Source organism: Excalfactoria chinensis, chromosome 2 (assembly GCF_039878825.1).
Source record: "Excalfactoria chinensis isolate bCotChi1 chromosome 2, bCotChi1.hap2, whole genome shotgun sequence".
NCBI classification, from domain to species: Eukaryota; Metazoa; Chordata; class Aves; order Galliformes; family Phasianidae; genus Excalfactoria; species Excalfactoria chinensis.
The window spans coordinates 102724745-102741569 of record NC_092826.1 but is presented as its reverse complement, the minus strand read 5'-3'; the positions used below and the strand labels follow the sequence as shown (position 1 = coordinate 102741569).

The window sequence follows — 16825 nt, the reverse complement described above, 5'->3', positions numbered from 1 at the left end:
AAAATGGTAAATATCTATAAAAGTGATACAGTATTTAGGGACATATTCTCCTCTTTAGCATCACAATGACTATATAGGCATTGTGTATATTTCTTATGTCGGCAGGCTTTTTAGAAATATGCCTATTCTGAATGCTTGCTAAATTATTTGCCAAGAAAGTCACATGCACAGCTGAGAAAATACTGAAATGGGCTTTTTCCCAAACTAAAAATTTATCTTGAAAATTACCCTTCGAATATTTTATGCAACCACCACAGAAATGCATTTAGGAAAGAAAAAACTACTGGGGGCAAAAAAGTTTGGAAGTAAGAAGCATTATAAATAATTTTATATATGAATTTCTGTTATTCTCATGTACATAATTATTCATTGGTACTGTATAAAAATTCACAATTTTTAGTTCATAAATTTTACTAAATGTAACATATATCTGGTCCTTTTCTAAAACTAGCATTTATGCATAAGCTATTTGATTCTGACAACTTATTATTACGAAAAGTTCTCAGGATTCCTTTTATATAGAATATTTTTGCTAAAAAGAAGTAAAGCTATTGCAAGGAAGCAGAGGACTTCATCTAAGCCTATAGATGGCAATTGAAAGATTACGATGGATTTCACAGCGATTTGGATTTAGCCCAAGGTATACAAAAAAGTTCATACAAATCAGTGAGCAGTCCAGGATTAAGACATTAGCCAATAATTTCCAAAGTGACTGTTGACTTTGTGCCTCCATTATGACACACAGTATCCTGATTTCAACAAAGTTTTGAGTACCCAGTGAAAATTAAGTCCACTTTATAGAAATGTGAGTTGAGAACTCCATATTACTAGCCAGTTAAGAAAATTTTGTTCCTGGTTCTGACAGGAGTTGTATAATATTGGATTTCTATAGCTGGCAAGTCATCACATTACATTATTAAATCATAGGTTTCATAACCAATATAAAAGAAACTTGCCATGCTGCTTTCCTTTGACTATAATTTGTAGCATTAGTAGATAAGAAAAATAAAGCACATTATACTGAGGTAGGTTTGAACAGATGTTCCTGAATGGTTGCGGGGGAGGGGGTGGGGGTGGGGGTGGGGGTGGGGGGGAGGAGTGTTGAGGAAGGTAAAACTTTCCTTCCACTCAGATGTCTGTCTTGAATTTCTCACAGTTTTTGCAGACAGTTTGGCTCACTTCCAACATACATCGTTGCCTGTCTGGTATGAAAAATGCCATCTGTGGTGTATGGAAGTTCTTTCTTTAAAAGTGGTCTGCTAATTATTGTTCAGGCAGGTGTTACTAAAGTGAAGTCAGGTGTCAAGCGTGATATAACCTTCAAATTGCCTAAAATTGCCTTGTTCTTATATGCAGTTCCTTCCCAAAAGAGTACAGCAGAATATTACAGAGAATTGAAAAATTGGTTGATACAGGACCAAGATACAGTATACACTGTGGTGACACTCAAAAACTGAAAGTTAATGGATATGGGTTAAATGAAATGTGTAAATTTTTCAAAATGAATATCCTTCAGATTCTTCCAAGCTGACTTGCTGTTTCTTCACATTTATAGTGCAGTCTTGCAAAAATGTTAAAAATCCTGATGCTCTCAGAAATTTCAGACAGGGTAAAAGGTGGTGGAAAGAATTTCCTTCTGTGCTTTATAATAGACTGGGAGGACTGTTTGTTGAAAAGAGAGGGAAACTGTGGCTGTATTTTGTGAATGACACCTGCAAATTCTCACCTATATTCACTTTCCCATACACTTGCACTTCTAAGCTTTTTGAAGATTAACAGGATGATTAATGGGCCAGAATCAACACATGGGGGCTGCAGGCAGGCATTCAATTGATCCAGGAGTCCCAGGATAAGCAGTGCTGCTGCCTCTCATTTACAATAGTTAGTGTGCTCCCCTGACTTCCTTACATGACATCAGCCCTCCCAGCAGAAAATGAAATCTCACCACTCTGAGCCAGATGTCTCTGGTAGATGAGTGTTTTTAGGAGGTAAGGAACTGCCACTACAGATGCAAGGCTTCCTCTTTCCTATGCAGTTTTCAGAAGGTCTTTTGTATAAACAGTCTTTTTACTCTTTGTAATCTGGGTGTTCAGAATGAATAACAGTGTTAGCAGTTTAAAAAATGAGGATGAGGAAAATACAGGCACATTTACTCCTTTTGACAGTGAGGCTTTGCACTGATTGCTCTATCAGTGATGAAAATAATCCAACTTTTTCTGCAGTCTTATGCAAAATCCTTGACAAAATATTTACAATAAATTGATATGACATTGAGATAAAGTGCAGTCTTTTAAGTAACTGCATATCTAGTGCTGTTGTATTTTTTATCAACCCTGAGACATCTGGATGATTTTGAACTACTAGTTTTCTATCATGAAGAGCAGTTCTACTTTGATAAAAACTTCCTCTTGTGTTTCTAATATCATGCTTAGCCTCTGACTGACTTAGCATACTGTGAATATAAGATGTACACAAAGAACTGGCATGCAGCACTATTGAGATGATTTCCTTTCTGGCTCAGCCAGATTCCTGTTAAAAGTTATACTGACTCTTAAGAGACGAACAAAAGAAGAATGAAAGATTCTGCCATAGCATAAAGATAAGCCTGATGAAGCTGGAGTTAGGATCTACTGAAATTAAAAGCAGACCTTGTACAAATACATTTATTGAAACATACCAAAGACATTTCATTAAACAAACAAAGCAATACAGCAACAACAATAAAAAAACTACTTAGACCAAATTGAATACCTGTCCATATCTCACTCATTAGATTAAGTTCTTCATGGAATTTGTGGAACAGAAGCTTGCTGTTTTTGATTAGAAAGAAAACCAAAAAATTGCACAGAAATTGTTCCTGTCATGTCAAAGGCTAAAATCCATTAAATACCTCATCATATAATGTATTAAATGTGGATGAACCCACAAGTTTTTGACTGAGCACATTGTACAACGGACTTTCAGAAAAACTTTGTGAATACAGTTTTTGATTCTCCAATACAGAGAATTTTTTTCCATTCTAGCATGAGACTATATTCCCCTCATAAACATATACAGAATATTAGGAAATTAGTCCAGGATAGCAAAAAGCTTTTTCACTTAACTGTCCTTTTGTAGTTTTTGTGAAGATCTGATAGATCTCTTATATGGATGTAGGCTGCTCACATATTTTGATGGATAAAGATTATATTATCATTCAGATATTTAAATCAGCTTCTAAAGAATCATGCTGAAAGTTATAGGCAGCTTCATGCCTACACAGCTTCATATGTCCTGTTATCTCTACTTTTGCCTATCGCTGCTATGCAGCTTTTTCTGAGGTGAAGATTTGCAGCTGCTTAACAATTCAGAGAATAGCAGAATGAGTAAATGTGAATAATGATGTTTCTAACCACAGCTGCAATTTTGTGCAATATAACCATGAATGTTATATGAGATGAGATATAATGTTGTACATATCGGTAAGGCAATATTACATTTCTCAGAGTAGCAATAATAAAATAATCTGTAGGCATTACCTCTATCATGCCTGAATTTGAGACTTGTGGACATATATTAAGAATGTGGGATTGTCTCCACCCTATTGCAGCAGCTTTGGTGTCTCTCATAGGTGTGAAAGAGAAACCAACACTAGACTAAGTATTAACAGTTTGGGGTATTGTTGCCCAGAATAGTCAAGGAAAGTAATGTAGCAGATATTCTTCATCTCTTCCAACAAGAGGAAATCTGTCAGCTTCTGAAATGCCAGTTTCTGAAATTGACATAAGGCGCAAAATGTTTTTATTATGATAATGTCAGTTAACTCAAGATGTCTGTGGAGGAAATTCAGGTTTGCTTTACTCGAGATGAACTATTGGATGTGGCAGGTATCAACATTTTACACTCTAATTGCATACTTGCTAGTTCAGAACTACTTACCAAATGTTTCATTCCAGATTCTAATTTTAGTTACAGTAATATAACACTGAAACAAACATAGATCTGCATGAGATCACTATGTCTAGTTTCTAGCAGAGGGAAACAAAACAAAAACAATAATAACGATAACAAAATAGGGGGAAAAAAAGAAAGAATCTTCTAAGAAGCATTTGATTGAAAATTTTTCTTGCTCACTATATAATAGTCAGTGTTTTTTCATGTTTAACTTTAAAAATCCTAAAAGATAGGAAGGTGAAACCCCATTGAGAGCTCATCTGGAGACACAGATAAACAAATTCAAATTCCTTTAGCTTTGTCACAGTGCCTGCATGCCAAAGGTACTCCTGTACTCAGTAACACGTCAGAGAGCCGAGCTTTTATATTAATATTTTTCTCTGAATTCTGCAGAGATGGTAGAGGAAAGCCTGTGTTTATTCTTGGTTTCCTTACTTCCCATCCTTCCTCTCACTGTGTTACATATCCAAAGGTTTTCCTTTCTGTGATCCGAAACAAAGGATTAACGTTGTCACAGAAATGGCTCAAACATGTCAACAGCAGCTTTGCTGATTGAGAATGTTGGTTTAAAAAATAACCAATTGGCACCAAACTAGAGAGAGTTGTGAGGTGAACATATTTGTTTAAAATAGATAAACACAAAATAATGTACTTTATGAGTGCAATTGCTTTATTCAGATGGACTGTGCAGACTGCACTGGATTTCATAATCTTTTAAGAATGAGCATGCATTCCCCAGGTAGCTCATCAGTCCCTTAAAAGTTAGAGGATGATTCATGTCAAAATTATGGCGTAGATTCTTTGCAAACCTATTTTAGTAGACAAAACTGACCCAGACAGTTGCGTGTGGACTCAAACAAATCTTTTTTCTTTTTCTGTTTTCTTTTTTTAATCAATTTTCCACTATTTTGTCTCCCAAAATCTTGAAGAATTGCCACAAAACCCCCATAAGCACTCACCACCCCCCAAAACACTATACATACAGATTTTACTATTTTGATTAGGCTTTGGCTCAGACATTAAATCAGTAAGAGTTTCATGACAGGTAAACAACTCAGAAAAGAAAACCTTACAGACATCTTGACCACAGCTGCTGTATGAATTACTCCGTACACTGGAAGGATTCCCCAAAACTAAATATCAGGGAATACATTCCATACTTATGACATACAAATTTGAAGCCTGTTTCATTCCCTGAACATAAAAAGAGATTAGAAACATTTATGAATATACAGAGACCTAAATTTTGGAACTAGAATGAAAGAGAAAAAAACTGGCATTTCATAAGTGGATTTTGTAGCAGATAGTCTTCTCCCCCCCCCCCCCTCCAAAACAACGTGCACGAATAAATGAAATTTCTATTTCTCTATTCATTTGATGATACAAAAAACTGACAGAAAGAAAAGAGAAGAACAAAAAAAAAAAAAAAAAAAAAAAAGGAAAGGTGAATTGTGTTATATGTATTTTTTGTAATCTGATGATATTCCAGTACTTCAATTGAATCAAACTACTTTGAGCTTTTCTTGCATTTTGTAATACATTAAAAAGTCTCAGGCATGAAATGAGCTTTAAATTTGCAAACTGAAAAACACTCAAGGATTTAAACACTTTGTCTTTAATGTACTTGCTTCTATAAAGTTCTAGGACCTTTTGGAGCCAACAGCTTCAGCTCACATCAGAAAAGGAGATTTAATTAAAAATGACTTGAAACACCTGTCTTGATTTATGATTAGGAAAGAACTTACCTATTTTAGTAGAAGGACAGGCATTATCTCTTTTGGTAACTGAGAGGTAGTTGGGGTATAAAGAGTATACTGCAAATGTTTCGGGTAATATCAGATTTAGTGCTACTGTATGGCATCCCTGATGAGTGCTAAGTGATTTACCTGCAGTGCCGCAGAAGAATTGGAGCAGGTGGTTGCTCTCTGCTCATAGGTTTGGGTTGTGGGGAGCATTTGGTGTTTCTTGGAGGTGTTGGAGGTGAGAGGTGTGTTTTGATAGAGGCATTAAGGCACTGAATAAAGGAGCAGTGGGAGGAAGTGTTGAGGAAAAAGCACTGAGGGTGACAAGAAGCAATGGATAGGTCTTCCTGGAGACCCTGGAGCAGTGTGAGAACCAACTGTGGGTTGTAAGACCAGATAGGAGATGAATTCCATGGATGGGGGAGGCTACTATCTTGTGACCGTTGGCAACAGGAGGGAGGTTCCTTTTTGCCAACATATCTGAATTCATTGCATAGATTCAGTGTCTAAAGGGAATAACCTCTCCTAAAGGAAAGTATGGGGGAAGGTGACCCAGAGTTGAAAACTAGCCCCTGAGAGGCAGGGGACAGTGGCAGCAGGCTCCCTTCTGTGGGTGTCCATCTCTGACCAGACTTGCTGGCACTGGAGGATTGTTGTCTGCCAGAAACAATTTACAAGAAAATAAAGGGGATTTCCATCTTTCAAAGTATTTTCTTTATTAAAACTTGTTCATTGCACTCAGTGTTTGTAATTCATCATAGCCTATTTAAGGGAGTTACTCACAGAAAGGAATCTCTCTCTCAAGCAAGATCTAGGGATCTGCAGGATAGATAGGAACAGAAACTGTCTGATTTTCCTACAGGAAATACTTATGCCCTGTTTCCAGTGATAAAGAAAAAGTTATTTAATGCCACATTGTGCTTGAATATCTTAAGCTTTAAAATTTCACGCAGTGATTTTCTTAAGTACATTCAAAAATATATGTGCATAATCTTCATAATTCTTTAGGACTGTTCTTTATGCTAAAATGTCAATGTTTTTACTAGTCTTGCTTGAAAGGTGGTATTTCCCCATACCTCAATTCAGGAATAACCCAAATGGCTCCTGCCTGCACACATGAAGTGTTAGTGCATACCATAATTCCTGTGTTGAGATGTTTCACAGTTTCATATCCATCTGGTGTTGATATACATGCTCCTAATTAAAAAAACACAAAAGAGATTACTCTGGTTATACCAAATAATCAGTTATAATCAATAATCAATAAGGCAAAGACCTACTAAAAAAGTTACTATGTGTCTGATCAAATAGTTTTGATGTGGAAGATATCTACCCTGGATCTCAGGTTGTGTGCTATGTAATGCTGAAATACCATGTAGGTTAAAGCACACAGCAACTTGACTCTTGGTGTTTCCAATAAACTAAACTAAAAAGATTTTTTAGAAATAAGTGTGAGAAGTCTTATAGCAGAGCATGCCAAATAAAATCTGGAAACACCCACAACAGGTGGGCAGACTGTTCTTCTAAAGTTATTTGATAGGCTTGCCTTGAAGATGGAATTTATTTTTCCAGCAACTCCCATCCCATCCTTTCTCCCACCAAAAAAACAAAACATATTTCTTCAGAGAGGGAACAAAAGGTTAAAGTATTTCAAGAGAAGAAAACGCTGGAAAAATATCATAAGAAAAAACCCTTAAAAATTAGCTCCTGCCTTGTTCCCCAGACTTTGTACCCTGATGACTGCTTCCTGACTCATGAGGCAGCTGTGCCTATATCAGAACTGGCTATGAATGAATGTGTGGAGCTGTGCATGGTTTAAAAGAAACTTGTTAGAGGTTATGCAGAGAGAAGCAGCACATGAAGCAAACTTTGGGCAACACCAGTTCTGATCTAATTGAGAGTTCACCAGTTATATACATTTGTAGCTGAGCACCTGATGGACAGGAGGCCACCCATGGACAGCTGTGCAGCTCAGCAGCCAGGAAATGAGCCATGTGGATGAACAATCATTTTAGTCAGACCACATGCTTGTTTATTGAAACATCTTTTTACAGAGTTTGGGCACAAGATATGGAGATACGCTTGATGTTCTCAAGTTCCCAAACTTTCCTCAGCAGGGCAGAGTCTAGACTACAATGCCTTCCTGATCATCCTTTCCATGTGAATGTCTCCTGATTTCAGTTCATAACAACTTAAGCCAATTTTGGCTTTTTGTTTTCTTGGGCTAATTTTTCTGCTGACAAAGCATGTTGAAATGGCTCAGTTCAGTGTCTAGTGACCACTCCAGCTTACACAAGGGAAGCAGTGAGAGTGTACAATGTGCAGCTGGAAGTGGGGGAGGGCTGAAACCACTACTTAGGCTCCCTTGGGAACCTCTTGCTGTTACAGCACTGCTCAAGAAGGTTAACATGCAAACAGATCAGAGTATTTTCTGCTTGTAACTGGCTCCTAAAAGTCAGCCAGAGTTTCAGGATGAACCTCCCTGCTCATCATCCTTGAAGTCAGCACAGCATCTTCACCAAAGAGTTTTCTACCTCTTTTTTTGTTGTTGTTTTTGTCTTTTGGTGGCGTCTTGTTGCGGTTGTCATTATTTGTTTTTGATGGTATTTTTTAAACTAAAATTAAGTTCTGAAGTAGAGAAAACTGAGGTTTTGCTGATTGAAGTGTAATCAAAATATCAGCCAAAATGTCAATTTTCCTGCTTCTCACTTTGTCTTAATAGGGTAGGCCACAATCTGCAGACTCTGCATTTCTTGTTATTCAGCTTTGTCTGGCTTTCTGTGTTAAAAAAAAATTCTATGGAGTCTGGTCTCCAGGAGATCCATTCTCCTGCAGCTCTCAGGCACAGTTATGTTCTCTTCTTAATCAGGTCACTGTCTTCTCATCCCTTGCTAGATTTTCTGTGTACTGTGTTTCATGGACTATACCCTTCCAGCTTTCTTGCAGCCTGGATGTCCCTTGTAGATTCAAACACAGCACCATCTTTCTCTCCTTGCAGAAGGTGCCCTATGATCTATGTGTGTCAGCTAGAAGAAGAGGTGCCACAGAGTGTTTAGAATGTTTCTTTCCTATGTGAACAGACAAATGACAGAAGAAGCTTCCATCCAGAGGACAGTTTTCCTGGGGATGGGGAAAAAAAAAAACAAAAAACAAACAAACAAACAAACAAAAAATTTAAAAAAAAAAATTAAAAAAAAAAAAAAGTGAGGTAAAGGAAATGTCAACTGTTTGGATGTAGTTTCATGCTGATGTATGAGAACCTGCATTTGGCAAATGCATAGGAGACAGTGACTCCATGAACTGTTTAGCTGATCTAATAATTTGCTGCTGCAGAAATGAAGTCCTCTTTATACACTGTCTCTATCTCTAATTTGTAACTGTGTGGTTCTGCCTTCTGCGTCCTGGGCTCCTGTGAGCCAATTAGCACACTAGAACAGTAATGAAGTATGTGTATATATACATATGCACACATGCATATCTTCTGGACTAGTTGTGAGTTAAATCCTGTCAGTGTTAGTGACAGGGCAAGGTAAAAGGAGGAAGAGACCTGTTACAAGTATGGAGGAGGATGTCAGTGCTGTCCACCTTTTCAATAGAAAATCAGCAGCTGACCTTCCAAATGGGTAACACCAGAGTTTAAGGTGCAATTGATTCCAATGGTCCTTATACTTGGGAACAGAGGAAAATTTTAGGAATGATAGCAAAAATTCTGTTATCTGAAAGAGAAAGGTGAAAGATACCAGGCACATCACTGTTTAAAATAAATCCTGCAAGAGGATGAAGAACAGATAATAACAAAGAAACATGGATGATGAAGTTTCAAGTTTAGCATCACTGAGAGCTTCCCTGCCAGATCACTGGAAGGGTCTGTTACTTTCTCTGGACATCTTAGCAACCCTTGAATGAACGGAACAATTAATTGACAATGGACATACCTGGGCACTGCTCTATATTTAACAGCCCTGCATAGAAGAGATAGAAAAGACTGGATTTTGCAGCAAGTGGCTAATTGCATGGTGTTAGGATGATCACTACTCAGCACACCCTTTACTTCAGGTTTCTGGAGTCAGTAATGCTGTCGCTAAGAACAGGACATTAATATATATAGCTTATTTAATACTAACAAATATAACAAATATTTTTTTTTTTCTTTTTTAAAAAGTATCGTACTATATAGGGTTTATCACTTGGAAATACATTTGAAATATTTTGTAATAACAGATTTTTAACAACGCAGATGCATCTAGCACTCTCCTAATAACATTCACTGCCAAGTTTAAATATAGGTACTAAATACTTGGAGCAGAGAGATGAGAAAAATTCTATTACGTCTACACAATATACATGCATAAACTGTTTCTACACAGAAAGATATCAGTACATAAGTAGTGTACGCTAAACCCAGCCCAGCTCTGGATGTGATTCAGGATGCTGTGAATGACTGCCAAGGCAGACTATATTGCCCATCCCAATTTCAACCTGCCCTAATTCCCTTTATGAGTTTATTATTTAGTACTGGTTTAGTGCTCAGAGAGACCCAAACAGGAAGCGTCTGGGCGTTCTCCATTCATGAAGTGGGTGGGATGGAGTTCTTTGGAGAAAACAAAATGTGATCCACCTACAGACAGTGTTAGGCCAGCTCCCCAATTTCCTCTAAGTAGAACAGAGGCTTTTGTTGCCTTGGTTACTGGAATGATCAGCTAGCCAACAGCAGAATTGCAGTCTCCAGACAGAACATCCTTTTGCATTTCTGATGGCAGCATAGGATGTGATTGCTGAGGAAAAACAAAACAATAACAAAAAACACCCCACAAAACACTGTTAACTCTCTGTTAAAAAAAAAAAAAAAAATAAAATAAAATAAATAAAAGCTCCTTTCTAAGTAGATTGTGCAAGGTCAGTGAATGGAGGGGGCATTGTTTAGTGGACTGTTAGACCTTTCACTAAAGCAACATTCCTGGGTGTTTAATTTTCCATTCTTTTCTTAACAAAGAGAATAGTGAGCACTTGAAACTGTACGCCAAATTTCAATGCTTAGAGAACATCAGCGATGTTTGTACAGACAGATTACTGACGTCCATCTAAAAATTGTTCTCCTTCTCACTGGAGGTGTAGCTGTCTTATTGCTATCATCTATTCTTCATTGAGCACAGAAGCTGGAAAACATGACCATCTGTTTCCCCTGTTAGGTATAATCAAATCCAAATGATTTCTTCTAGTTTCAAATGCAAGAATTTCAGTGTGGTGATACTTGAGTGACAGTTTACACTGAAAGGGGAATCCAAAATAAATTAAAAAGTGTTGAGTCCCAAAAAGCTGTTGGTATCTCTTCTTTCTTTCCCAGAAGGGTGTAATATGAAGTGGTGGTTCTGTTGTACTTCAAATATCCTCAGTAGCCCTGGCTCACTCACCCTGCCAATGGTTTTCACAGCAGATCAATCCTCAGATACTGGTAACCTTTATTATTATTTTTATTCTTTTTTAATGGTATTCAGTTTTGGTCATTTTATCTCTCTGAGATGCTAGTGGAACAAGCTCCACTAGGTCAGCATAGCCTCCTAGGATACTGTGAATGAGAATCTTGGTTATGTTGAGGTCAAGCAGCCAGAATGTGAGAGTAATGCTGTAGGAATACCTAGGCTAATCTAAATGAAAAGGCATTTATCATATTATCATATGACTTTGCCTGTGAGAACTTTTGATGCACTGAAAATCTACCTAGAAAGAAAAGTGTCATTTTTGGGTGAATTTGGAAGTTTCATTTAGATGAATTGGGGTTTCAGAATGTAATAATTAGAATTAATTTTATAAGAACCTCAAACAGCCATTAATCAACATTAGAGTTAAGAACACTAGGATGTACTTCAGCTCAACATAAAATATTTCCAATACATTTGTGCTATTACATGATGTACTATTGTACAAACTACAAGATTTGAATCTAAACCCCAACTCTTCAGATTGAGGGATGTGGTTTTGTGGGTGTGGTGGTGATGGTTTGATTGTTGGTCTGATGGTCATAAAGGTCTTTTCCAAATGTAATGACTCCATGTTTCTGTAACTGTATGGTTTCAAACATTATAGGTGCATTATTATAACTATTTTAATGTCAACTTCTACATGTTTCTTTTTCTAAACAAATAAATTCAGCTCACAGTACCTGTCACAGTTGCTTTAAAAGGATGGTTATATCAAGGCAAACAACTTGTCTTGATAACTAGCAGTGTGTGTAGCAAGTTCATTGATGGCAGAACATACAGTTCATTTCTTCTGCAAAGATTGTAAGTGGAACTTTTGTGAGGAAGGAAGTGTTGGGACATTGTGTTATTTTCTTGCTGGTCAATCTATCTAAAAGGCTATGACTTTTACTACTGCCAATCATATGAAGATTGACTGACAAACATCTGATGGAGAAACAAATGTTCCTGAACTTCAGATCAACAGCCTAATGTACAAAGCCTACTCTTATTCCAGTCATTATAAAACTTTCACAGTGAACAAGCACACATTTGTATTCACTATTTCTTCATATCACTCCTTTACAACAGAAACCATGATAGGTGGCTCCTAGAAACTGCCTTCAGCATAATCATATTAATCTGAGCTATAGAAAATTGAGCTATGATAAGCCCTTCTTATAACTAAAACATAAAAACTCTGCACAGGAGTGCTTGACTGGCCAGGGCAGCCGATCAGAAGAACTGACAGGGACACCTCGCCCTGTTTCTGGAAAACAAATATTCACAGAATGGCTTGGGTTGGAAGGGACTTCAAAGATAATGCAGTTTCTCCCCCCTGCCTGGGCAAGGCTGCCAGCCACCAGCTGACACTGCTCAGGGCCCCATCCAGCCTGGCCCTGAACGCCTCCAGGGATGGGGCATCCACAGCTTCTCCAGGCAGCCTGTGCCAAGGACTCACAACTATCTGAGTAAAGAATTTCCTCCTAACATCTAACCTAAATCTCCCCTCTTTTAGTTTGAAGCCATTCCCCCTTTACCCTATCACTATTAGACAGTGTAACAAACTGCTTCCCTTCCTGCTTAAATCTATCTGCATTCAAGTACTGGAAGGTCATCTACACAAGGACACACTGAAAAATAATAAGAGAACAATCTGCATAGCAGCACGATGCCAAAAGAAGTAGGCAGTTTCTCCTCTGCAAACCCTCTCAGCACCAAGGGGAAACGAATCGAAACCTCGGGGCCGGGCTGCAGGTCAGAGCGGGCGCGGCCGTGGCCGCGGTGCCCCCACGCAGCGAGCGCCGGGAGCGCCCTGTCTGTCATCTGCGCACCTGCGGCGACCGCAAAGCCGGGTCAGCACGACGCGGAGCGGCAGGGCCATGGGCACCACGGCGGGGCAGCAGCTCCGAGCACTCTTCTACGTGCTGCCACCCGGCGAGAGCTCCTTCCGTACGCTGGAGGAGGTACCCGACTACGTAGAGAAGGTGAGAGCCCCCTTCCCTCCTCTTTGCCGGCGGCATCCTTTGCCGGCCTCTCCGCCCACCCTGTGCTGAGGCAGCACCTGTCTTTTTTTCCGGTGGACCGGGGAAGAATATCTTAAGTAAGATGAAATACCTTGTCTTTCTGTGTCTGCAAGCTGCGTACTCTTCTAATGTATTATAAATGAAGGCTCAGATGCTTGTGCCTGATAGCCGGAGGTAGAGCTTTCAGAGGAACACCCCACATCTGAGTGTTGATGTTAATGCTGTTCAAATCGTCAATACTGAGTAAAGCAGAAAACATGATACTGTCAGGCTATTCACTCCAAGATCCTACCTTTGCAGATTTTAACACAAGTAAAAAGTCAGCTTTCTTTGTGCCCTTAAAGTTAGTACCAACAGCTCGAAGGAAAAAATAAAAATAAAAAACATATTTAAAAGAAAATAAAACAAAACAAAAACAAAACAAAACAAAACAAACAACAACACCAAAAACATAAAGGTTGTTTAAGAGAATGAGAGCAAATATTTGTGTTGGGACAGTGCTGTCTCCTACAGCTCCGAGGCAAGAGTACAGAGGTCAAGTGTGAGAGCTCCCTTGGCAGCAGTGTCCCTTTCTCCCCTCCCACTCTGCTGGCATATCTGCTTTCATGGAGGTACCTTTGCTCCCTTCTGCCCTACCGATTGCACGTATCTGTCATGGCACATATCTTGAACTGCTGTGCAGCTGCTGCTATTGGGTTGTTGTGGGGGTGTTACGGGATTGTGCAGCACTGTCAGCAGCTTACCAGGAATCTCAGCATTCAGCAACCCACTGCTGATGGCGGCTATCAGCAAACACTGTTCCTTTGGATAGGATAAGAAGACAGCTGCTGCAAACCCAGCTTGTGTATACAGTGCAGACAGTTGGTAGACTGTTTTCCTCGGAGGTGTTTTGCAACTATGCTGTAATGTGATGGTCAAGGAGGTCTGTCAAGAGCCTGACTATTTTGCCTGGTCAGCTGATTGCTCCCTCCAGTTCTAACTATTGCCTTTCTCTATCTCTTTTACTGTTCCCACATTTTCATTTGAGTGTCACACATTTTCCTGCCAGCACCATTCCTTACTATCCCTGGTTTTCCTTCTCCCACAGTAGCTTGTTCTATATTCTGCTCAGAACTTGTCCTAACCCATTATTCCTGTGACTGAGTGCACAATTAAGAATATTTACAGAAGAATTCCTAATTAGCATTATGGAAATATCTGCAGGTTTCTTCTTTTTATGGTTCCCTTATGATAAATTTATAAGGGATATATATTTAGCAAAAAACTTAGACTATAAAAGGTTTCTTAGTACAGTTATACTTCCTGTAATTGCTGTCTTGGTATAGTTTTAGCAGGAATCCCTCTCAATGTATTTGTTGACAGCATAATTCTATTTTGTGTAAAAGTCTAATAGTGGTCCAACTATCCCAACTCTATAGCCTTGGTCTGAGCTTAGAAAGTCTTTAGAATTTCTTCTGACTGTATCATTGTGCATAGAAGTAACTGTTCTGCACCAGATAAAGTTTCTAGCTCATTAGAAGTCATGATGCTAGCAGTGAGGGTATGCACCTTCCATCATTATGAGGGTGAAGGAACCTTCAAGTTCATTCAAATAGTCATTTTTAGTGATTTGCAAAATAGAGCACTTCTGGTGATTGAGAAAATATATGCATTTTGTAGGAGCAGCTCCTTTGAGCTGGACTTAGTTGTGTTTTTACATCTGTGAGGCAAAAGACAGAAATGGTGACGCAGCTCTGATTTTGCAAACCAAATAGCTTATCCTAACTTGTTCAATGCACTTTCTCACTGTGGTTGTATCGCTTCAATTTTCAGAGGCAGGGAGGCTCTGGATCTCTGCATTGTGCTCTGTTTATTGGCATAACTGTATGTGAAGACCCCAGGTACCATTCAAAACATAGGCTGATCGGTTACCAAAGACCTGTAAGCAAAGCTCTGCAGCAGAGTCATGGAGAAATAACCCTTCCAGCTGGTCTCCAAAAGTCTGTGACAAGGGGTCCAAATTCTGCACCACAGTCATTGAATTTATTTTTATTTGGGCTTTTGCCAAGTAGGCTTTGAAAGCCATGATTTCCCCTGTGTTCAAGAAAGTGAAGAGAGAGTACAAGTCAGTTGTATATCCCCAGGTTAGAAGACCCTGACTCCAACAATGGATACTAGTGCTTACCTTGTCATTTCACAAGCATCCTCTGCTATGGCTCTAAGAATATACTTTGCATACTCTGTTTCTTGGATTCCCTCACGCTTAGTAGATGGGCTGGAGGGAATCATTTTTGATCATTGCTTTCATGAGCAGAAACAATTTCACTTTGCTTCTTGTTATGTTCTAGAATTATCACTTATGCTCAGTAAAGACTTTCCTGTAGCCAGACGTCAGAGGAGAGTGCACTGGTTCCTTTTGCTGAAAGCCCCAAAATGGAAACATTAAACTTAGTAATTAATGTTTTTCTTTGCTATTTACTCTCAGCTTTGTAGAGCCTAAAGATTGAGTTCACATTTACACTCAATTCACATTTTTAGGCTTTGCTTCTAAATAATGAGGCACAGAACCTGCTTATTTAGTTCTATGTGAAAGTTGAGATTCTTACATTATGAGGACCTGGGACTTTAAGAAAACAAACTGTTTCAAGGCTTGCAATAAAATGGTGAATTTATGCTGGGTTTCAACTGAGAGTATTATTTTTTTGCAACTGTATGAAGTAAAAATTGGTTTAAAATGGTCCTTCACATTCTCTAAGTATTGGTTACTTGTAAGGGAAAGTCTCTTACTCAATGTAAGACTTTGAATTTATGGCTCAGTTACTCACGAAACCCACAAAAACTAATGTAAATCCCCTTTAAGCATTTCTGGTGATGGATGAAGAGAAAGAAAGTGGAAACAGAGTAAAACATTTATAGATCAGAAGATATCAAAACAGGCCAGCTGCTGTCTCTGACCCAGGAGTCAAACAGTGGCTATTGCTTAATTTTGTGCCAGTTTGCTTGCAGCGGCAGTACTTAAAAATTTCACCGAAACTACTTATCCTCCTCAGGTTCCTTAAATATCTTTACTGTCATTGTTAATAAGAAAAAAACAAAAAAGCAAAAAACAAACAAAAATAATGCCAAAACAAACCATCAAATCAACAACCAATCAAAAAGACTACTAACCAAACAAAAAAAAAAAAAAAGGAAGAAAAAAAAAAACAACAAAATAAATGTTTAGACTGCTGGAAATTATTGTCTGCTTTATTGACCGCCTTCTTTTTTGCAGTTTTAATTGTACGCTTCTGATGTCTTACACCTTTTCCTTTTCCTTTTGTTTGTATGGCATCGAACTTGTTGTGATCCTGACCTATGAAAATAACTACAACGTATTATGTTCATAGAAATAGTATGAGCTAGTCTTGGTGCAGTTGATCACTTTGATCCACTTTGAACACAGCATAATGTGGATGTATGGGAGAGAGGTAGTAATTTCTTAGAACAAGAGGTATGTCATAAATTTTACAAGCTCCTTGATGGGCAGGGGGTTAAGACTGCCTGAGTGTTTCTTTATCCTCTTTACTCTGACACTCCCTATTTGTGAGTCAAAAAGTGCTGTCAAATCTTGGCTGCCTCACAGCTTCACAGTGGGAAGAAAATATTTAATGAAGTCAATAGGGAAGAAGTTATATTAGTATAAAGGCAA

The 16825-nt window shown here is 38.4% G+C and overlaps 1 protein-coding gene across 1 annotated transcript in view; it reads left to right on the top strand.

Moving 5' to 3' along the window:
• Positions 1–12889: 12889 nt before the first annotated feature.
• The window catches only part of AGMO (alkylglycerol monooxygenase), a 172877-nt gene continuing 168941 nt past the window's right edge, over positions 12890–16825 (top strand). The window contains exon 1 of the mRNA XM_072329343.1: positions 12890–13119. Coding sequence (XP_072185444.1) covers positions 13015–13119 — 105 coding nt within the window. The 5' untranslated portion in view covers positions 12890–13014. The remainder of the gene's footprint in view (positions 13120–16825) is intronic.